We start from the raw sequence: 23,296 nt of genomic DNA on the forward strand, positions 1-23,296 counted from the left end.
TACATTTAACACCTCTTAAGTCATTTATTAGAACAGGGATGTTTGCAGAGAAGTCTACCGTCAAGTGTCTCAAACAGTACTACAAAAGGCTTGCGCCAATCACCTGTGTCCATGCATTACCAGCAAGTCTTTCCAGAGCACTGTAATATAAAGCTTTCTGTCACTTACTATATCTGCCTTAAATGTACCTCTTCCCCAACCCAAATGTGTGAAGCACAGGAGGTTGGTGACAGCTTAATTGAGGAGAACGGGCTCATAGTAATGACTGGAGCATAATCAGTGGAATTAAATACATCTAACACATGGTTTCCATGGTTTCCATGTGTTTTATGCTATTCCATCAGCTCCGCTCCAGCCGTTATTATGAGCCGTTGTCCCATCCTGTGGTGTGAAGTATACCCACGTTGGTCAAATAAATCCTCTATTGGAAATGCTAGACACAGATGACTATTCACAAGGTTAGCAGTCATACATTCTGTAGCACTCGATTGCTCCACATTGAGCGGCCCATTTCTTTCAGACAAATGATGCAGTAGTGCTGCTGTAGTAATGATGATAATAATAATAATAATAATAACAACAACAATAGAACAGTAACAGCAAAGATGATCACGAGGAATTATAAAATAAATAAACGTAAGTTTCAGAGTACTGGTGCTGATAGAAACAAGATATGTTCACAGTCGACCATCTTCCCTAAACAACTATGTTCTCAGAAATAACAACTACCTCGGGCAAAAAGAGAGCTGCTTTTCAACTTGTGGTCAAGTGCCCGGGAAGATGTCAAGTTCATGATAGGGGATTACTTTAAATCCTACAAGTAACCATTGTTCACGTTCACAATGAACACAATCAATTTCGCATGCACGCACGCACACACACAAAGATTTGGTCACACAAAAAATACAATATATTCATATAGTGGTCCTAAGGTTACTAGTAGTAAAGCCTGTACGACCTTCAAGGACCAGCCTAGAAATACATTTGGACCCTGGCTGCCCTGAAGACACAGGCAGTTAAGGACCAGGGACAAAGCACATGAACCACTGGTCAAGAAAAATAAGAGCCTATCAATAGGAAAATAAAGGAAATTCACTTTCACTGCATGACAAGCAGAAGAATATTAAGCTCAAGGGGTCACTAGAATACAGGTACATTTTTAAAACACAGTAAAAGATTTAGTACAAAGGTACTCAAATGTATTGAGTTTAACAGAGTAATACATGACTTAAAAGTCACCCTTTCAAAATAAAAGCTTGTCTAAGATGACCCCAAAATATTCCGATAAAGTCATGAGGAAAGCCAGCCAAAGCATCGGGGTTAAAACACACACACACACACACACACACACACACACACACACACACACACACACACACACACACACACACACACACACACACACACACACACACACACACACACACACACACACACACACACACACACACACACACACACACACACACACACAATCTCTGAAATGCATTTTTTCAAGCAGCAATACAAAAAATAACCATGAAGTAATAATATAATATCTGAAGAAAACAAACTACTGTATGAAAACATCCCTGCTATCATGTCTCAAAATACAAAACGTTTACCAATAATTTGCTTCAGTTCAACAAGAGAAGTCCATTTTCCGCTTTTTTTGGTCTTTTATCTGTCATTTTAAAACAGGTTAAAATTTCAGTCCTCAGGTGTGATGACAGTCTTTTGTTTCTCTCGTATACTTGAAGACGTTGTAAGCATGCAAGCCTCGTAGAGGAGGGGCCCGGAGGGGCGGGGCTAATGCCCGGAGGGGCTGATGGGGCGGGCTGGTGGCGGTGCTAGAGTATTAAGCGAGGGCCGGGAAGGCCTCGGGGTCGTCAACGTTGGGAACGGACACTCCACCCGGCTGGGGACAAAGAGAGATTTTTTATTTTTTTATACGAAATCTGAGAATAATGGGTCGTGTTCAGTAGGGATTGGTAGGTACTTCATGAACAACACAACTCAACAAGTAGAACAATGATCACAGTCAGCTTGAGCACCCAATTTGACTTTTTGTGGTCAGTGAAAACAGCTTTTTATTGTCAATAACCATTAAGGTTGAATGGTGGGAACCCGGTTACCGAGATTTACCAACCAAAACCACTCCCTTTTTACCCAGGATAAATAACTGCCAGAAACTGGTAGAATCTAATACATTATTTATATGAATACCATGGCGTGAAACGGAACTATTAAAATATACGCAATGTCTCAATCTGGCTTCTCTATGGACTGTGCATGATGAATCAGGGTGGGGACAGGCAGCCCATCTCTGTATGGAGCGCAGTTCTCAATGCATGTAGACCTATCATCTCATCTTGCTAACTTTTTTTCTTGTGGACCTAGGCCTAAATTTGATGCAGCATACTACAGTAATATTAAGACCGAATGCACGTCTAATTTACCCATCTTCAGTTGGCTTTCGGGGGTCACCTTGTTTTAATTTGTAAAGATAATATATATTTTTTAACGGCCTATCACTCGAATATCGTTGTTTTAAATCAGTGCATGCATGAGCACCCTCTGTCTTTCTCTCTCTCCATCAACTCCATTCAAATTGCATCCAAAATAGATCATCCTGAATCTAGATTGATATATAGCCCTGTATATAGGATGTCCTAGCCTACCTCCTTCAGGTAATACATTTAATGCAGTATTAGTCTTATATTTAGCAAATTACTGATGGGTTATGCATAACAAGCTTCTAACTTATAGCCTCTGTCTTTCGCGCAATACGCAACCACCTGAGTTCCGACTGGACTCTCCTTTAAAAAACGTTCCTTAGCTCTTGGAGTTCCATGCAGGAAAAGCTAGACTAGAATAACTTGTTGGACATCATTTTTTAGAAGAGGAGCGCAAGCTCTTTTTTTTGTTTAATGTTAAATCCAGCAGCCAAGAGAAGTCACGGATAGTTTGAAAGAAGAGGGAACACGTGATGGCGGTCGGCTATAGCAGTTATTTATTCAGACTCATAACCATTCAATCTTTGTGAAGAGAAGTGAAAGCCTTCTGCATGTAATTCTAGTCCAACATTATTAACAGACAACATTAGAACGATGACGATGATTTAACTGTTGAACGCGAGGAAGTAGTAAAGCAATAGAGAGAAAGAGGAGGAAGGCTAATAACATTAGGGGAAATATTACGAAAGGTATATATGCGTCAGCCTACTAATTATACAAATAGGCCCCATTATATTTCAATATTAAAATCAAATTCAGTAGCTTGTAACTTTGTAGACCGCTTGTGCTACACCAGAATGTTCTCTTCTGCTTTATCACGGTTTGAACGATGTGCGTAATTCCAGTCCATATAATACAATACAGTACAGTAATACAGTTCACGCTCAAAAAGATTAGCCTACTGGTGCTAGATTCATTTATTTACCCAAGAGAGCATATAGCTAGCTACATCTATGGGCTTTTATGTTTTTCTGTCGTGCGTAATGTGCAGTAGCCTATATCATATATGTATTCGATAATGGCACAATCATTTGGGCTTTTTTTGGGCTTGGGTTTATTAAATGTGGTTAATGTAGGGCTCATTAAATGTATGTAATATATGTCTCATCAAGCTCAGGTAGCATCAGGTTTGAATGTTCATGATGATCAAAGCTACAATTAAATCCAGATTTATATGCTTTATAATGCCACTCCCGGTTTTGGAGGGAAATACCGGGTTACCGGGGAGAAAAGTGATTTATTCTCAGGATGGAACATTTGTACAATACCCGGGAAAATATTCAACCCTAGTAACCACAGCCTTTTGTGATCAACATTTACATCTATTTGTGTTCAGTGACAACAGCCTCAATTAGCGTTACCTTTTCAGATCGGCCTCCTCCCGCACCGCGACCTCCCCTTCCTCCACGGGCTCCCCCCCGCCCGCGCCGGCCCAGGTCTCCAAAGTTGATCTCCAGCTGGGCTGTGATGTCGTTGGCGGGCTTGCGGAAGTGGTGGTCCGGGCCAACTTCGTCAGGATTGCCCTGATGGAGGAAGAGTTGACCTTGTTTACATTTAGCCAGAGACCACTGATAGCAACTATCTCAACCCAACATGATAACTACTGTTTGACATAATTGAACTCTTGATATACCATGCCGATGTGTATGAGTGTGATAAAGGCTTGTTTTATCAGAATTGTATAAGGGTGAATATGTGAAACAACAGGCACCTTGAACAGAGGGGTTGTGTCTGCTTCAATCTCCGGAGCATCAATTACAGCCGGTCTCTGCAACAACCGAGAGAAAGGACCAACAATAAGGAGAAGCACTTCAGTCCTATTTGTAATGACATAGCCTCTTCAGGAGGGTTGTTAGCTGGTTAACATTACTATCTGGTTTATATCAGCCCTTTTGTTGGTAAATACATAATAAAATACAGACCACCACAGTTATTTAATACCTTAAAGATGGTTTACTATTGATCCGTTGACAGGAATCAATCAGCAAACTTCTTTCTAACTTAGAACTTTTTCCCCAAAACTTGAAATGACAGAGTTCACCAATATCACTCGAGTAGAATACTGTATATCTGAATATGTTTTGTAACTTAAATTGAAATCAAATTGATTTGAAATTAAAAACAAATTATTTAATTGATTCCGTCACATCCTAAATGTAAATAACACAGAATTTTGTCAAATACAGCATGAAAACATAATGAAATATGCAAAACACAACTAGGGCTGTCACAATTACTGTATAACTAACGGTAATGGATGAAGACACATATACATATACATATATAGATATAGATGTATGGTTATTTTATTTTCATGACAGTCTTCATCCATTACCGTCAGTTATACAGTAATTGTCACAGCTCTAGTTGTGTTTTTTGGGGTGTGGGGAATGAACATCTGATTGAAGACTTTCTGCAATAACATGGACTCTTAACAACGTGATGAAACTTTGATGCCCTTGCTGGAACAAGCAAGGTGTTGTAGCAAACTATGAATATAAGGAGCTTGGAACCTCTAACCCTGGCAATAGATGCAGTAAAGAGGTCAATTGAACTCGACCAAAACAATTGAATTGTCATGGAAACAAGTAGGGGGAAATGCCCTGGGAGAAAGATCCCGAGTCTCCTATTGCCCCCCAGCAAAATTTGCCTACATTTAGGCTATTGTTTACACGTGTATTTTACACTATGTTGAGGAAAAAAATCATTTTATAATGCTTGTACGGATGTCAACCCCAATACATGTTCATGTCATCGTTACTAGTTAATTGTATTATAGTTAAAACTACCACCACTAATTTCTGTATGCTAGCTGTTCTAACCAGCTTATATGAACGGTAGTTAGCATTTAGCAGGCACTTCTTCTAAACTTAAAAAAGAAACAACCTCGACGTGTTTTGCAGCGAAAACTGACAAATATATCCGAATCGTACTTAACTTCTTCTTAATAGGGGGGTGCTGTTTTCACTTTGGAAAAAATCGTGCCCAAATTAAACGGCCTCGTACTCTGTTCTAGATCATACAATATGCATATTATTATTACTATTGGATAGAAAACACTCTGAAGTTTCTAAAACGGTTTGAATTATATCTGTGAGTAAAACAGAACTCATTTGGCAGCAAACTTCCATACAGGAAGTGAAAATTCTGAAAATGAGGCTCTGTGTCAGGGCCTCATTGGCTTCTTTGGTTAGATTAGGTGACTGTCCAAAATATCTCCGGACATTTTGGTGAATTGTTGCTACGTATTCACAATGTATAACCACGATTTGCAGCTCTAAATATGCAAATTTTTAACCAAAACATAAATGTATTGTATAACATGATGTTATAAGACTGTCATCTGATGAAGTTGTCCAAAGGTTATATGATTAATTTTATCTCTATTGCTGGTTTTTGTGAAAGCTATGTTGGCGGTGAATAAATGGCTTTGTGTGTTTGGCTATTGTGGTAAGCTAATATAATTCTATATTGTGTTTTCGCTGTAAAACACTTAAAAAATTGCAAATATTGGCTGGATTCACAAGATGTTTATCTTTCATTTGCTGTACACCATGTATTTTTCATAAATGTTTTATGATGAGTATTTATGTATTTCACATTGCTCTCTGTAATTATTCTGGCTGTTTTGGTGCTATTTGTGATGGTGGCTGCAATGTAAAACTACGATTTATACCTCAAATATGTATAAATCGTAGTTTTACATTGCAGCCAATGTAGGCAGGCTATTGTGTTTAGCTAAAATAAATACATATTGTGTTTTTGCTGAAAAACATTTTAAAAATCGTAAATGATGGCTGGATTCACAAGATGTTTATCTTTCATTTGCTGTATTGGACTTGTGATTTCATGAAATTATATTATATGATATCCCTGTCCCGTTAGGCTAGGCTATGCTAGTCAGCTTTTTTGATGAGGATGCTCCCGGATCCGGGATGGGTAGCCCTGTAAGTAACCACAGTGGCCTGTTCCAATTTCCTAAATCGTGAAGGATTTGACAAATATCCACTTTGTTAGATCGCCACGACCCCAACCAACCTCTACTCACTGGACCCTTACTGATCACTCGATTAAGCATGCCTCTCCTTAATGTAAATATGCCTTGTCCATTGCTGTTCTGGTTAGTGTTTATTGGCTTATTTCACTGTAGAGATTCTAGCCCTGCTCTCTATACCATATCCAACCTATCAGTTCCACCACCCACATATGCGATGACATCACCTGGTTTCAATGATGTTTCTAGAGACAAGATCTCTCTCATCATCACTCAATACCTAGGTTTACCTCCACATCCTACCATACCTTTGTCTGTACATTATTCCTTTAAACTATTTTATCGCCCCCAGAAACTTCCTTTTACTCTCTGCTCTAGTAGCTCTAGGCGACCAATTCTCATAGCTTTTAGCCGTACCATTATCCTACTTCTCCTCTGTTCCTCTGGTGATGTAGAGGTGAATCCAGGCCCTGCAGTACCTGGCTCCACTCCTATTCCCCAGGCGCTCTCTTTTGATGACTTCTGTAACCGTAATAGCCTTGGCTTCATGCATGTTAACATTAGAAGCCTCCTCCCTAAGTTTGTTTTGTTCACTGCTTTAGCACACTCTACCAACCCGGATGTTTTAGCCGTGTCTGAATCCTGGCTTAGAAAGACCACCAAAAATTCAGACATTTTTATCCCCAATTACAATATTTTCAGACAAGATAGAACGGCCAAAGGGGGCGGTGTTGCAATCTACTGCAAAGACTGCCTGCAGAGTTCTGTTATACTATCCAGGTCTGTTCCCAAACAATTTGAACTTCTACTTTTAAAAATCCACCTCTCTAAAAACAAGTCTCTCACCGTTGCCGCCTGCTATAGACCACCCTCTGCCCCCAGCTGTGCTCTGGACACTATATGTGAACTGATTGCCCCCCATCTATCTTCAGAGCTCGTGCTGCTAGGCGACCTAAATTTGAACATGCTCAACACCCCAGCCACCCTACAATCTAAGCTTGATGCCCTCAATCTCACACAAATTATCAATGAACCTACCAGGTACCACCCCAATTCCGTAAACACGGGTACCCTCATAGATATCATCCTAACAAACTTGCCCTCCAAATACACCTCTGCTGTTTTCAACCAAGATCTCAGCGATCACTGCCTCATTGCCTGCATCCGTAATGGGTCAGCGGTCAAACGACCTCCACTCATCACTGTCAAACGCTCCCTGAAACACTTCAGCGAGCAGGCCTTCCTAATCGACCTGGCCGGGATATCCTGGAAGGATATTGATCTCATCCCGTCAGTAGAGGATGCCTGGTCATTTTTTAAAAATGCCTTCCTCACCATCTTGAATAAGCATGCCCCATTCAAGAAATTTAGAACCAGGAACAGATATAGCCCTTGGTTCTCTCCTGACCTGACTGCCCTTAACCATCAGAAAAACATCCTATGGCGTTCTGCATTAGCATCGAACAGCCCCCGTGATATGCAACTTTTCAGGGAAGCCAGAAACCAATATACACAGGCAGTTAGAACAGCCAAGGCTAGCTTTTTCAAGCAGAAATTTGCTTCCTGCTACACAAATTCAAAAAAGTTCTGGGACACCGTAAAGTCCATGGAGAATAAGAACACCTCCTCCCAACTTCCAACCGCTCTGAAGATAGGAAACACTGTCACCACCGACAAATCCACTATAATTGAGAATTTCAATAAGCATTTTTCTACGGCTGGCCATGCTTTCCACCTGGCTACCCCTACCCCGGACAACAGCACTGCCCTCCCTCTGCTACTCGCCCAAGCCTTCCCCATTTCTCTTTCTCCCAAATACAGTCAGCTGATGTTCTTAATGAGCTGCAAAATCTGGACCCTTACAAATCAGCCGGGCTAGATAATCTGGACCCTTTCTTTCTAAAACTATCTGCTGAAATTGTTGCCACCCCTATTACTAGCCTCTTCAACCTCTCTTTCGTGTCGTCTGAGATCCCCAAAGATTGGAAAGCAGCTGCGGTTATCCCCCTCTTCAAAGGGGGGGACACCCTTGACCCTAACTGCTACAGACCTATATCTATCCTACCCTGCCTTTCTAAGGTCTTCGAAAGCCAAGTCAACAAACAGATTACCGACCATTTCGAATCACACCACACCTTCTCCGCTATGCAATCTGGTTTCAGAGCTGGTCATGGGTGCACCTCAGCCACGCTCAAGGTCATAAACGATATCGTAACCGCCATCGATAGGAAACAATACTGTGCAGCCGTATTCATTGACCTGGCCAAGGCTTTTGACTCTGTCAATCACCACATCCTCATTGGCAGACTCGACAGCCTTGGTTTCTCTAATGATTGCCTCGCCTGGTTCACCAACTACTTCTCTGATAGAGTTCAGTGTGTCAAATCGGAGGGTCTGTTGTCCGGGCCTCTGGCAGTCTCTATGGGGGTGCCACAGGGTTCAATTCTTGGACCGACCCTCTTCTCTGTTTACATCAATGATGTCGCTCTTGCTGCTGGTGATTCTCTGATCCACCTCTACGCAGACGACACTATTCTGTATACTTCTGGCCCTTCTTTTGACACTGTGTTAACAACCCTCCAGGCGAGCTTCAATGCCATACAACTCTCCTTCCGTGGCCTCCAACTGCTCTTAAATACAAGTAAAACCAAATGCATGCTCTTCAACCGATCGCTGCCTGCTCCTGCCCGCCTGTCCAACATCACTACTTTGGACGGCTCTGACTTAGAATATGTGGACAACTACAAATACCTAGGTGTCTGGTTAGACTGTAAACTCTCCTTCCAGACCCACATCAAACATCTCCAATCCAAAGTCAAATCTAGAATTGGCTTCCTATTCCGCAACAAAGCATCCTTTACTCATGCTGCCAAACATACCCTTGTAAAACTGACCATCCTACCAATCCTCGACTTCGGTGATGTCATTTACAAAATAGCCTCCAAAACCCTACTCAATAAATTGGATGCAGTCTATCACAGTGCCATCCGTTTTGTCACCAAAGCCCCATATACTACCCACCACTGCGACCTGTACACTCTCGTTGGCTGGCCCTCGCTTCATACTCGTCGCCAAACCCACTGGTTCCAGGTCATCTACAAGACCCTGCTAGGTAAAGTCCCCCCTTATCTCAGCTCGCTGGTCACCATAGCAGCACCTACCTGTAGCACGCGCTCCAGCAGGTATATCTCTCTAGTCACCCCCAAAACCAATTCTTCCTTTGGACGCCTCTCCTTCCAGTTCTCTGCTGCCAATGACTGGAACGAACTACAAAAATCTCTGAAACTGGAAACACCTATCTCCCTCACTAGCTTTAAGCACCAGCTGTCAGAGCAGCTCATAGATTACTGCACCTGTACATAACCCATCTACAATTTAGCCCAAACAACTACCTCTTTACCTACTGTATTTATTTATTAATTTATTTTGCTCCTTTGCACCCCATTATTTCTGTCTCTACTTTGCACTTTCTTCCAATGCAAACCAACCATTCCAGTGTTTTTTAGTTTTTATTTTACTTGCTGTGTTGTACTCACTTCGCCTCCATGGCCTTTTTATATTTTATTTATTTATACATATATCTGTTTGCCTTCACCTCCCTTATCTCACCTCACTTGCTCACATTGTATATAGACTTATTTTTTTTCACTGTATTATTGACTATATGTTTGTTTTTACTCCATGTGTAACTATGTGTTGTTGTATGTGTCGAACTGCTTTGCTTTATCTTGGCCAGGTCGCAATTGTAAATGAGAACGTGTTCTCAATTTGCCTACCTGGTTAAATAAAGGTTAAATAAAAAAAAAATAAAAAAAAAAGATCAGATTTGTTGAACGTGCGCCAATCTGGTTGTTCAATTGACTCCTTCACCCCATATAGTTGAATGGTAAACTCATGGGTACACTGGCAATGGCTGCCTGCTATTGTAATGCAATCATTTCCATGGTAATGTTTAATGTTCACTCAAATGATAACTGAGGTGGCTCATATTTGTTGTAATGAAAATTGAGTTGAATCAACAAATCACAACACATATTGATGGGTACACTTCCTGTTTTTACTTCCTGCTTTACTCCTATGGGTACACTAGTAATGTCCAGTCCACCAATTATGCTTTCATTGACTTGAGTGAGGATGCCTGTTCTATTAATTATATTTCTATGGCAGCCATGCAGTCAGGAGCGGAGGAAAGCAGAAAATATGGGTCCAAAAAAATGTACAATAATAATAATACAAAAATATTCTTATTCGAATGGTTATTACGGAGAGCGCGGTCATCTGGCTGGACAATTACAGTCATTCAGAATTCCATGACCATCACAGTCCTAAACACAACAAAATACAATGGCAAAACATCCATATATACCTAACAGTGCACTGCACAACTATAGATAAGCAAAAATTCTCTATATATTCTCGGCTTTTGTCACTTACGTCTTTCAGCTTTTCGTCACTTACATCTTCGCTCTTGGACTTGTGCAGAACGTAGCCTTTGTTCCACTTGCTGTCGGCGCCCTCGTTGGGCTTGCGGATGTTGAACTCCACTTTGGCGCGTTCCTTGTCCTGCATGGCTTTCCATTCGTCCAGGGTCATCTCCTTGGGGCCCTCCTCCTTCGGTTCCTCCACCTCGTTCTCCCTGGAGGAGACAGAGACACATTTGTTATTGAAAGATATTACCATACATTGTCTGTTAGCTTTCACATTTCTGTTGTTTTTGGATTTCTTCTAGATTGACTGTAGTGCTGCTTGTATTGTGGACCACGGGATGAATTGAATGTTGAGAGCAGCACAAATCAGCATGAATGCAGCACCATAGTGAACCAGCACAGTGATGTTAACTCCAAGAATAGATCTCCCTGGCAAAAATTGGACTTAACCTGTAAATACACACACACACACACACACACACACACACACACACACACACACACACACACACACACACACACACACACACACACGTTAAGTTCATGTTTTAAGTATCCCTATATTTCTGTTATTACGGGGCTATCACTCAGTCAAGAGTGCGCATGCGCAGAAAGTCTAGTCGTTGTTGGACCTAGCCTCGAGTGTTATGGCTACCTTGTAGTGTGTTCATATAGTATAGTAAACTTTGTTAAACTGGAACCTTGTCGTTGTGTCATTTCGAGTTAACATTGGCAGCAGAAGATGGCTTCTAACTACAACGTGCCACCTCGCTTCGGACGAGAAGAGGTCGTACGAAAGTTGGAAAAATGAACTGGGAATCTGGATACGCGTTACTAATCTGGACGCGAAAAAGCAAGCACTTGCGGTGGTATTATCGCTGGAGGGAAGAGCGAGAGATACAGCACTGGAAATATCCGTTGAGGATTTGAACAAGGATGACGGTATGGGAACTTTGATCATAGCACTGGATTCTGTATTTCTCAAAGAAGAGAAAGACCGTGCCTACGAGGCATATTCAAACTTTGACAGTGTTACGAGAGATATTTTGGTTGCAATGACGGACTACATCATTGATTTCGAACAGAGGTACAATAGAATGCGCAAGTACGACATGGTTCTCCCAGATGCAGTGTTAGGGTTCAAGTTGCTAGATACTGCCTGTCTAGATGGTAGGGAGAAACAGTTGGCTTTGACTGCTTGTACTGTGCTGACTTTTGCATCTATGAAGTCGGCACTAAAAAGAATATTTGGTGAAAAGACGTCTGTCGCGCCAATAACGGATGGAATGCAAGTGAGTGACGCAGCATATTACACCGAGCAGCACAGAAAAGGCGCCAACAAGTCGAGTTCTCAAGACAACCAGAAGAGGGCGCCATTTCCCGGCACAAATCCACTGGACAAATATGGAAGGAGATCAAAATGTGCAATTTGTCAAAGCACTTACCATTGGGTTAAAGACTGTCCTCATAAAAATGAACAAGTTAAACTAACAGAGGAAAATGTAAACACAGAGATAGAGCAGTGTAACATTACACTGTTTTCAAATGAATCTGCTTCTGATACTGAGATTTTTATAGTTGAATCCTTGGGATCTGCTGTGATTGATACTGCATGTACACGGACAGTGTGTGGTGCAAAATGGCTTGATAGCTATGTCAGTGAACTAAATATGAAAGAAGTACAAAATATGATTGACACACCAAGCAACAGAGCTTTCAAATTTGGAGATGGGAGAATTGTCCATTCTACCAAGAGAGTTAAGATACCAGCAGAAATTGGTCAGACTAAGTGTCACATTGAAACAGAGGTGGTCCCTACAGATATCCCCTTACTATTAAGCAAAGCTTCCCTCAAGAAGGCAGGGGCTGTACTAGACATAAAAAATGACCAGGCAGTGATGTTTAAACAACCAGTGACTCTTGAACTTACTACCTCAGGCCACTATTGTGTAAACATTTTAGACAAAGACATCACACAGAGTCCATGCAAAAATGAGATTCTGACAGTCACAGAGAACATGAGCACTAAAGAAAAACACAAAGTATTGTTAAAGCTTTACAAACAGTTTGGACATGATACAGTTGACAGACTTCAGAAGTTACTCAGCAGTTCAGGGAATAATGATGATGAGAAGTACGAAACTGGAAACAAAGTGTACTACAAACGAGTTGACTGTCAAGAGTGGAAAGGACCGGGAGTAGTCATTGGTCAAGATGGTGTGGTGATATTTGTGAGGCACGGAGGCATGACTGTCAGGGTGCATCACTCAAGATTGCGGAAAGTAAATGATCAACAAGATAGAGGGGCTGTTGCTGAGAATCAGTCTCCTAATGAAAATGACAAAAAGGACACAGTAACAGACACAAACCTACCAGATGTCGCATCCAATGATATGGACACCGAAACTGACACAGGAAATGGAGTAGAGACCTTCAACCATGCCACAGGTAATACTGTTGAGCGTTCAAATGAGGAAAACATTCAACAGCCACATGTGTTAAGAGAACATGGTTGTTCCAATCTGAAAACTGGACAAACTGTTAAATACACGGACAGAGAAAGTGGTATTCCACATACAGCAACCGTCATTGGACGAGCAGGAAAAGCAAAACACAAGAGCTGGTACAACTTGCAGTACTCTGAACCAGCTACACTTTCTGGTACAACAGGGTCAGCTGACCTGCCACTTGTAGATAATATCAGAATTGAACCAATGGAAGAACAGCATGACATTCAAAATGATGATGTACTTGAAACAAAGGACGTGTCATTTGACTCAGCTAAGCTAGATGAGCTCAGTAATTGGAGGAAAAATGGAGTGTTTGAGGAAGTCAAAGACATTGGCCAAAAGTGCGTCTCAACAAGGTGGGTGTGTACCCTTAAAGAATCCTTAACTGGAATAGTGCCCAAAGCACGTCTAGTGGCTAGAGGTTTTGAGGAGCTGGCTGCTAAAGAACTCCCAAAAGACTCACTGACATGCACCTCAGAGTCACTCAGATTGCTGATGTCAGTGATCTGCCAGAAAAAATGGAAACTTAATTCCATAGACATCAAATCTGGATTTTTGCAGGGAATTGAGGTCAAAGATAGGACAAATTTTATGGGCTGCGAGACAGAGTAGACCTGGTTCGATGGTTGCAACTTGGCATCTAACATAAAACACGCCACTTTACAAACCATTCATGAGGCAAACAAAGTTGTTCGTAAACTGAAATCACAAAAAGTGACTTTAAAGTTTCAGCATGTTGGAAAAGATGACTCTTTGAAACTAGTTGTCTTCAGTGATGCTTCGCTAGGTTAACACTGGTGGGACAAAACGGCACTTTCTACCTGTAGTTTGTGTCACTGTCAACTACTCATTAGTTGATGCTGTGAAGTCAACCAAGTCTGTCAGAGAAAAGACTTTGAGGTTAGCAGCATCAAGGAACTTATTCAAGCACAGAGAATCCAGAGGATTCTGTGGTCAACCACAAAGGAAAAGCTTGCTGACTGTCTGACTAAAAAAGGAGCATCCGGTCTTGTGCTCCTACAGGCTCTCGCTCCTACAGGCTCTCAGTAATGGAAAGTGGCAGCTTGAGTAATACAAATAAAAACTGTCACACAACCTATTTGTAATGGGGATCTTGAATAATACTTGGACATTTAATTATGTTGTTGATGTTTTATTTGTCTTTAAAGAAAAGGGGGAGATTGTTAAGTTCATGTTTTAAGTATCCCTATATTTCTGTTATTACGGGGCTATCACTCAGTCAAGAGTGCGCCTGCGCAGAAAGTCTAGTCGTTGATGGACCTAGCCTGGAGTGTTATGGCTACCTTGTAGTGTGTTCACATAGTATAGTAAACTTTGTTAAACTGGAACCTTGTCGTTGTGTCATTTCAAGTTAACAACACACACACAGCTCTGGAAAAAATTAAGAGACCATTGCAAAATGATCAGTTTCTCTGGTTGTACTATTTATAGGTATGTGTTTGGGTAAAATTAACATTGTTGTTTTATTCTATAAATTACTGACAAGATTTCTCCCAAAAAATATGTTTTTGCAGAAAATGACAACTGAAAAATGACAACAAAAAAGATGCGGTGTTGTCAGATCTCGAATAATGCAAAGAAAATAAGTTCATATTCATTTTTAAACAACACAATACTAATGTTTTAACTTAGGAAGAGTTCAGAAATCTATATTTGGTGGAATAACCCTGACTTTCAATCACAGCTTTCATGCGTCTTGGCATGCTCTCCACCAGTCTTTCACATTGATGTCGGGTGACTTTATGCCACTCCTGGTGCAAAAATTCAAGCACCTCAGCTCTTCCTCTTGATCACATTCAAGTGGTGTTCAATGGGGTTCAGGTCTGGAGATTGGGCTTGATTCAAGCGTCCTTCACAAAGACAAATCTGCCCGATTCCAGCCTTGCTGAATCCTCACCGATCCTCCTTCAGATTACACAGTGGGAGACCTGGAGAGGCCTACAAGCCACAGTGTGACTTATTCCACCAAATATTGATTTCTGAACTCTTCCTAAGTTAAAACATTAGTATTGTGTTGTTTAAAAATGAATATGAACTTATTTTCTTTGCATTATTCGAGGTCTGACAACACCGCAACTTTTTTTGTTTTTTTGACCAGTTGTCATTTCCAAGGAAGGTGCTCACTTGTTCTCAGAGTCAGCAGGGGGGTGTTCCACTCCCTCAGGGGTTCCCCCGGGGGCAGCAGTCTGTTCAGCATCACCACTGGGAACAGAAATTCAACACAGCGAAGGAACAAACCAGTCAATATCAACAAAGGACCCGTGTCCTTGCCTACACATAATGGTCATCTCATTTAAGGAAGTAGGTAAGGATTGTTTGACCCACCAACCTTGTTTCGTCCTTGGGGTTCCCCCGGTTGTGAGAGCCACTCCCGCCACGCTTCTCCTCGGATTTCTGACTGTTGAGGGGAAAAAAATGGAAACCAAAAGCTCCACCATTCCTACCACTAATCACAGAGCATCTGAACATGTCGTCCCTCCAAAAGACCATCACTACCACTAGTCCTTTAAGGGCTCGGAGCAGAAATTACTCACGGTTTGTCACCGCCGCCACTGTGTCTGTCGAAGTCCCGTTTGCCGCGGGAGTCGAAGCCGTCACCCCGGCCCATGCCCCGGCCCCGTCCACCACGCCCACCTCGGCCGCCGCCACGCCCTCTGGGGGGCCGGTCTACGAAAGGTCTAAGGAGGCACACACACACAGGCTCAGCATCAAGCAGCACAGATACAGAATGAACTAGTTCAGAACTACGAAAATTACTTTATTGAACATTTTAAAAACATGCAGGGATATATAGAGTGCCTTCAGAAAGTAGTCATATACCCCTTGACTCATTCCACATGTTGTTGTTTAACAGACAGAATTCAAAATGGATGAAATGAAATAAAAATCTCACCCATCTACACACAACATCCCATTACGACAAAGTTGAAAACATGTTTTTTTCAAACATTTATTGAAAATGAAATACAGACCTATCTAATTTACATACAATATGTAAATTAGATATTTCTGTATTTCATTTTCAATAAACTTGCTACAATTGCTAAAATCATGTAACAAGTACTCACATCCCTTTGCTATGACACTCCAACTTGAGTTTAGGTGCATCCAATTTCTTTAGATCAACCTTGAGATGCCACTACAACTTGGGAGTCCACCTGTGGCCAATTAAATTGTTTGGACATGATTTAGAAAGAAACACACCTGTCTATATAAGGTCTGACAGTGTATGTCAGAGCAGAAACTATACCATGAAATCCAAGGAACTGTCCCTAGATCTCTGAGATAGAATTGTAATGAGGCATATATCTGGGATATAAAACAATTTCTATAGTATCGATAGTATAGAGAACTGTGGTCTCTGTCATCAGGAAATAGAAAAAATATGGAACTACCCAGACTCTGCATAGAGCTGGCCTTCCGACCAAACTGAGCAACCGGACAAGAAGGACCTTGGTCACGAAGGTGAACAAGAACCCAATGACCACTGACAGAACTACAGAGTTCCTTGGCTGAGATGGGAAAACCTGCCACAAGGACAACAGTCTCTACAACACTTCACCCATCTGAGCTTTATGGGAGAGTGGCCAGATGGAAGCCACTCCTGAGAAAAAGGCACTTGACAGCACGCTTGGACTTTGCAAAAACGCACGTGAAAGACTGAGAGGCAAAAGATTCTGTGGTCTAATGAGACAAAAATGTAACTAAATGTAAAGCACTATGTCTGGAGACAAACAGGCACAGCTGATCATCTGTCTAACACCATCCCTACCATGAAGCATGGTGGTGGCAGCATCATGCTATGGGAATACTTTACAACTCGCTGAGACTGTGGGACTGGTAAGGATAGAGGGAACAATGAATGGAGCCAAATACAGGCAAATCCTTGATGAGAACCTGCTTCAGTGTTCTCACTTGTTCTCACTTCCGGGCCGACAGAGATGGTCGCCTCGCTTCGCGTTCTCAGGAAACTATGCAGTATTTTGTTTTTTTATGTATTATTTCTTACATTGTTATTACCCCAGGAAATCTTAAGTTTATTACCTACAGCCGGGAGGAACTATTGGATATAAGAGCAACGTCAACTCACCAACATTACGACCAGGAATACGACTTTCCAAAAGCGGATCCTCTGTTTGGTCCACCACCCAGAACAATGGATCGGATCCCAGCCGGAGACCCAAAACAATGGCGCCGCAGAAGGGGCAGACGGAGCGGTCTTCTGGTCAGGCTCCGTAGACAAACACATCGCTCACCGCTCCCGAGTTTACTACTCGCCAATGTCCAGTCTCTTGACAACAAGGTAGACGAAATCTGAGCAAGGGTTGCCTCCCAGAGAGACATCAGAGATTGTAACGTTCTTTGATTCACGGAAACATGGCTCACTCGGGATACATTATCAGAGTCGGTACAGCCACCTGGTTTCTTCACGCATCACGCCGACAGAAACAACCAGAAACAACCGACCGCATTATATACCAAGAGAATTCTCTTCAATTATAATCACAGTCGACTATATCCTCCCCAAGCAGACACATCGACGGCCCTGAAAGAACTTCATCGGACTCTATGTAAAATGGAAACCACATATCCTGGTTTATTGTAGCTGGTGATTTATTGTAGCTCGGGATTTTAACAAGGCTAATCTGAAAACAAGGCTCCCTAAATTTTATCAGCATATCGAATGCGCAACCCAGGCTGACAAAACCCCGGATCATTGTTATTCTAACTTCCGCGATGCATACGAAGCCCTCCACCGCCCTCTTTTCGGAAAATCTGACGACGACTCCATTTTGTTGCTCCCAGCCTACAGACAGAAACTAAAACAGGAAAAACCCGTGCTCACGTCTGTTCAACGCAGGTCCGACCAATCGGATTCCACGCTTCAAGATTGCTTCGATCACGTGGACTGGAAAACGTTCCGCATAGAGCCGGCCAATAACATTGAATAATACGCTGATTCGGTGAGCGAGTTTATTAGCAACTGCATCGGTGATGTTGTACCCACAGCGACTATTAAAACTTTCCTCAACCAGAAACCGTGGATTGATGGCAGCATTTGCGCAACACTGAAAGCGCGAACCACTGCTTTTAATCAGAGCAAGGTGACCGGAAACATGACTGAATACAAACAGTGTAGCTACTCCCTCCGCAAGGAAATCAAACAAGCTAAGCGTCAGTATAGAGACAAAGTAGAGTCACAATTCAACGGCTCAGACACGAGAGGTATGTGGCAGGGTCTACAGTTAATCACGGACTACAAAAAGAAAACCAGCCCCAACGCGGACCAGGATGTCTTGCTCCCAGACAAACTAAACAACTTCTTTGCTCACTTTGAGGACAATTCAGTGCCACCGACACGGCCTGCTACCAAAACCTGCGGGCTCTCCTTCACTGTAGCCAACGTGAGTAAAACATTTAAACGTGTTAACCCTCACAAGGCTGCCATCCCAGACGGCATCCCTAGCCGCGTCCTCAAGAGCATGCGCAGACCAGCTGGCTGGTGTGTTTACGGACATATTCAATCAATCCTTATCCCAGTCTGCTGTTCCCACATGCTTCAAGAGGGCCACCATTGTTCCTGTTCCCAAGAAAGCTAAGGTAACTGAGCAAAATGACTATCGCCCCGTAGCACTCACCTCCGTCATCATGAAGTGCTTTGAGAGACTAGTCAAGGACCATATCACCTCCACCCTACCTGACACCCTAGACCCACTCCAATTTGCTTACCGCCCCAATAGGTCCACAGACGATGCCATCGCAATCACACTGCCCTAACCCATCTAGATAAAAGGAATACCTATACAAGAATGCTGTACATCGACTAGAGGTAGACCGATTAATCGGAATGACCGATTTGTAAAAAACTTTTTTTACACCTTTATTTAATCTGTATTTAACTAGGCAAGTCAGTTAAGAACACATTCTTACTTTCAATGACGGCCTAGGAACGGTGGGTTAACTGCCTCGTTCAGGGGCAGAACGACAGATTTCTACCTTGTCAGCTATGGAACCCTGACCTGTTCACCGGACGTGCTACCTGTCCCAGACCTGCTGTTTTCAACTCTCTAGAGACAGCAGGAGCGGTAGAGATACTCTTAATGATCGGCTATGAAAAGCTAACTGACATTTACTCCTGAGGTGCTGACTTGCTGCACCCTCGACAACTACTGTGATTATTATTATTTGACCATGCTGGTCATTTATGAACATTTGAACATCTTGGCCATGTTCTGTTATAATCTCCACCCGGCACAGCCAGAAGAGGACTGGCCACCCCTCATAGCCTGGTTCCTCTCTAGGTTTCTTCCTAGGTTTTGGCCTTTCTAGGGAGTTTTTCCTAGCCACCGTGCTTCTACACCTGCATTGCTTGCTGTTTGGGGTTTAAGGCTGGGTTTCTGTACAGCACTTTGAGATATCAGCTGATGTAAGAAGGGCTATATAAATACATTTGATTTGATTTGATTCAGCTCAGGGGATTCAATCTTGCAACCTTACAGGTAACTAGTCCAACGCTCTAACCACTTGATTACATTGCACTGCACAAGGAGCCTGCCTGTTACGCGAATGCAGTAAGCCAAGGTAAGTTGCTAGCTAGCATTAAACTTATCTTATAAAAAACAAACAATCAATCAATCATAATCACTAGTTAACTACACATGGTTGATGATATTACTAGTTTATCTAGCGTGTCCTGCGTTGCATATAATCGATGTGGTGCGTATCGTTGCTCCAATGTGTACCTAACCATAAACATCAATGCCTTTCTTAAAATCAATACACAGAAGTATATATTTTTAAACCTGCATATTAGCTAAAAGAAATCCAGGTTAGCAGGCAATATTAACCAGGTGAAATTGTGTCACTTCTCTTGCGTTAATTGCACGCAGAGTCAGTGTATATGCAACAGTTTGGGCCACCTAATTTGCCAGAATTTTACATAACTATGACATAACATTGAAGGTTGTGCAATGTAACAGGAATATTTAGACTGATGGATGCCACCCGTTGGATAAAATACGGAACGGTTCCGTATTTCACTGAAAGAATAAACGTTTTGTTTTCGAGATGATAGTTTCCGGATTCGACCATATTAATGACCAAAGGCTCGTATTTCTGTGTGTTATTATGTTATAATTAAGTCTATGATTTGATAGAGCAGTCTGACTGAGCGATGGTAGGCACCAGCAGGCTCGCCAGCAGCTCTGCTGTTTATGACTTCAAGCCTATCAATTCCTGAGATGAGGCTGGTGTAACCGATGTGAAATGGCTAGCTAGTTAGTGGGGTGCGCGCTAATAGCGTTTCAAGCGTCACTCGCTCTGAGACTTGGGAGTGGCTGTTCCCCTTGCTCTGCAAGGGCCGCGCATGGGTAACGCTGCTTTGAGGGTGGGTGTTGTCGTTGTGTTCCTAGTTCGAGCCCAGGTAGGAGCGAGGAGAGGGACGGAAGCTATACTGTTACACTGGCAATACTAAAGTGCCTATAAGAACATCCAATAGTCAAAGGTTAATGAAATACAAATGGTATAGAGAGAAATAGTCCTATAATTCCTATAATAACTACAACCTAAAACTTCTTACCTGGGAATATTGAAGACTCATGTTAAAAGGAACCACCAGCTTTCATATGTTCTCATGTTCTGAGCAAGGAACATAAACGTTAGCTTTCTTACATGGCACATATTTCACTTTTACTTTCTTCTCCAACACTTTGTTGTTGCATTATTTAAAACCAAATGGAACCTGTTTCATTATTTATTTGAGGCTAAATTGATTTTATTGATATGTTCATTCAGTATTGTTGTAATTGGCATAAAAAAATCGGCCGATTAAATCTGTAGCGGCTTTTTTGGTCCTCCAATAATCGGTATCGGCGTTGAAAAATCATAATCGGTCGACCTCTAACATCGACTACAGCTCAGCATTTAACACCACAGTACCCTTCAAACTCGTCATTAAGCTCGAGACCCTGGGTCTCGACCCCGCCCTGTGCAACTGGGTCCTGGACCCCACAAGGGTGCGTTCTGAGCCCTCTCCTGTACTCCCTGTTCACCAATGACTGCCAGGCCATGCACGCATCCAACTCAATCATCAAGTTTGCAGACGACACTACAGTGGTAGGCTTGATTACCAACAACGACGAGACGGCCTACAGGGAGGAGGTGAGGGCCCTGGGCGTGTGGTGTCAGGAAAATAACCTCAAACTCAATGTCAACAAGACAAAGGAGATGATCGTGGACTTCAGGAAACAGCAGAGGGAGCAGCCCCCTACCAACATCGACGGGACAGTAGTGGAGAAGGTGGAAAGTTTTAAGTTCCTCGGCGTACACATCACGGACAAACTGAAATGGTCCACCCACACAGACAGCGTGGTGAAGAAGGCGCAGCAGCAGACAATTTGACTTGTCACCAAAAACTTTTGCAAGCTTTTCCAGATGCCTGTTCACCCCGCTATCATCCAGAAGGCGAGGTCAGTACAGGTGCATCAAAGCTGGGACCGAGAGACTGAAAAACAGCTTCTTTCTCAAGGCCATCAGACTGTTAAATAGCCATCACTAAGATTGAGTGTCTGCTGCCAACATACTGACTCATCTCTAGCCACTTTAACAATTCAAAATGGCATGTAATAAATGTATTACTAGCCACTTTAAACATTGCCACTTTATAGAATGTTTACATTCCCTACATTACTCATCTCATATGTATATACTGTACTCTGAGTGGCCCAGACTTGAATACCATTGAAAATCTGTGGAAAACTTGAAAATTGTTGTTCACCGCCGCTCCCAATCTAACTTAACAGAGCTTGAGAAAATCTCCAAGGATGAATCGGAGAAAATCCCCAAATCCAGATGTGCAAAGCTGATACAGACATACCCCAGACGACTCAAAGCTGATACAGACATACCCCAGACGACTCAAAGCTGATACAGACATACCCCAGACGACTCAAAGCTGATACAGACATACCCCAGACGACTCAAAGCTGATACAGACATACCCCAGACGACTCAAAGCTGATACAGACATACCCCAGACGACTCAAAGCTGATACAGACATACCCCAGACGACTCAAAGCTGATACAGATATACCCCAGATGACTCAAAGCTGTAATCGCCGCCAAAAGTGCTTCTACAAAGTAATGACTCAGGGGTGTGAATACTTAGATATTTCTGTATTTAATTTACAATAAATTTACAATAATTTCTAAAAACATGTTTTCACTAATTTTATCCATTTTGAATACAGGTTGTAAGAACAAAATGCGGAATAAGTCACGCTGTATAAATACTTTCTGAAGGCACTGTAGGTTATTGGTTGTGAGGATAATAGGTGTGATTTGAATTTTGACCGTTTTGTTTTGCATTGCTTTAGCTAGTAGTGAGCACAAACTACAGTCAAAGTGAAAGGGAGAGGTGTCATCTGACACTTATAAATAACAAACTGAAGCATACAGTGTGTCCTGGACATCTGTCTATCCCACGACTCCAAGACATCCACATTTAATCAACGATAATAATAATCAACAAAACATTGCTCTAAGCATTGTCATTTAGTACAGCAACTACTCACTTGTCTGCAGAGAACTCTCCTCTCTCTCCGACGTCGGGCTTGTCCTCGATGGGTTTATCGAAGCGGCGCTCACGTGGGGGTCTCCTGTTGTCTGGCCTCCTCTCGCCGGGGGGCCGCCCCTCGCCCTGCCCGGCCTGGTGCTGGGAGCCAGGTTGGCCCTGCTGGTCCGGCCTTCGGTCCACCCGCCTGATACCTGCCACCACAACAACACATGGAGGCTTTAGAGGTGGACACTGATATGACTACAGAGACTAATTAGGAGGGCGGTGCAGCCAA

At 42.4% G+C, this 23,296-nt stretch overlaps 1 protein-coding gene across 4 annotated transcripts in view; it reads right to left on the reverse strand.

The window, feature by feature from the left end:
• Nucleotides 1–23,296, reverse strand: part of LOC129823736 (plasminogen activator inhibitor 1 RNA-binding protein-like) — a 30,321-nt gene continuing 7,025 nt past the window's right edge. Inside the window, exons 2-9 of one of the 4 annotated variants that reach the window (XM_055882692.1) lie at nucleotides 23,021–23,213; nucleotides 15,982–16,125; nucleotides 15,777–15,845; nucleotides 15,572–15,664; nucleotides 10,948–11,125; nucleotides 4,207–4,263; nucleotides 3,857–4,018; nucleotides 1–1,897 (exon numbers count right to left, since the gene is read on the reverse strand). In XM_055882692.1, coding sequence (XP_055738667.1) covers nucleotides 1,838–1,897; nucleotides 3,857–4,018; nucleotides 4,207–4,263; nucleotides 10,948–11,125; nucleotides 15,572–15,664; nucleotides 15,777–15,845; nucleotides 15,982–16,125; nucleotides 23,021–23,213 — 956 coding nt within the window. In that variant the 3' untranslated portion in view covers nucleotides 1–1,837. Of the gene's footprint in view, nucleotides 1,898–3,856; nucleotides 4,019–4,206; nucleotides 4,264–10,923; nucleotides 11,126–15,571; nucleotides 15,665–15,776; nucleotides 15,846–15,981; nucleotides 16,126–23,020; nucleotides 23,214–23,296 lie in introns of all 4 variants that reach the window. The other 3 variants (XM_055882693.1, XM_055882690.1, XM_055882691.1) reach the window with 3 other exon arrangements.

Source organism: Salvelinus fontinalis, chromosome 26, assembly GCF_029448725.1.
Source record: "Salvelinus fontinalis isolate EN_2023a chromosome 26, ASM2944872v1, whole genome shotgun sequence".
NCBI classification, from domain to species: Eukaryota; Metazoa; Chordata; class Actinopteri; order Salmoniformes; family Salmonidae; genus Salvelinus; species Salvelinus fontinalis.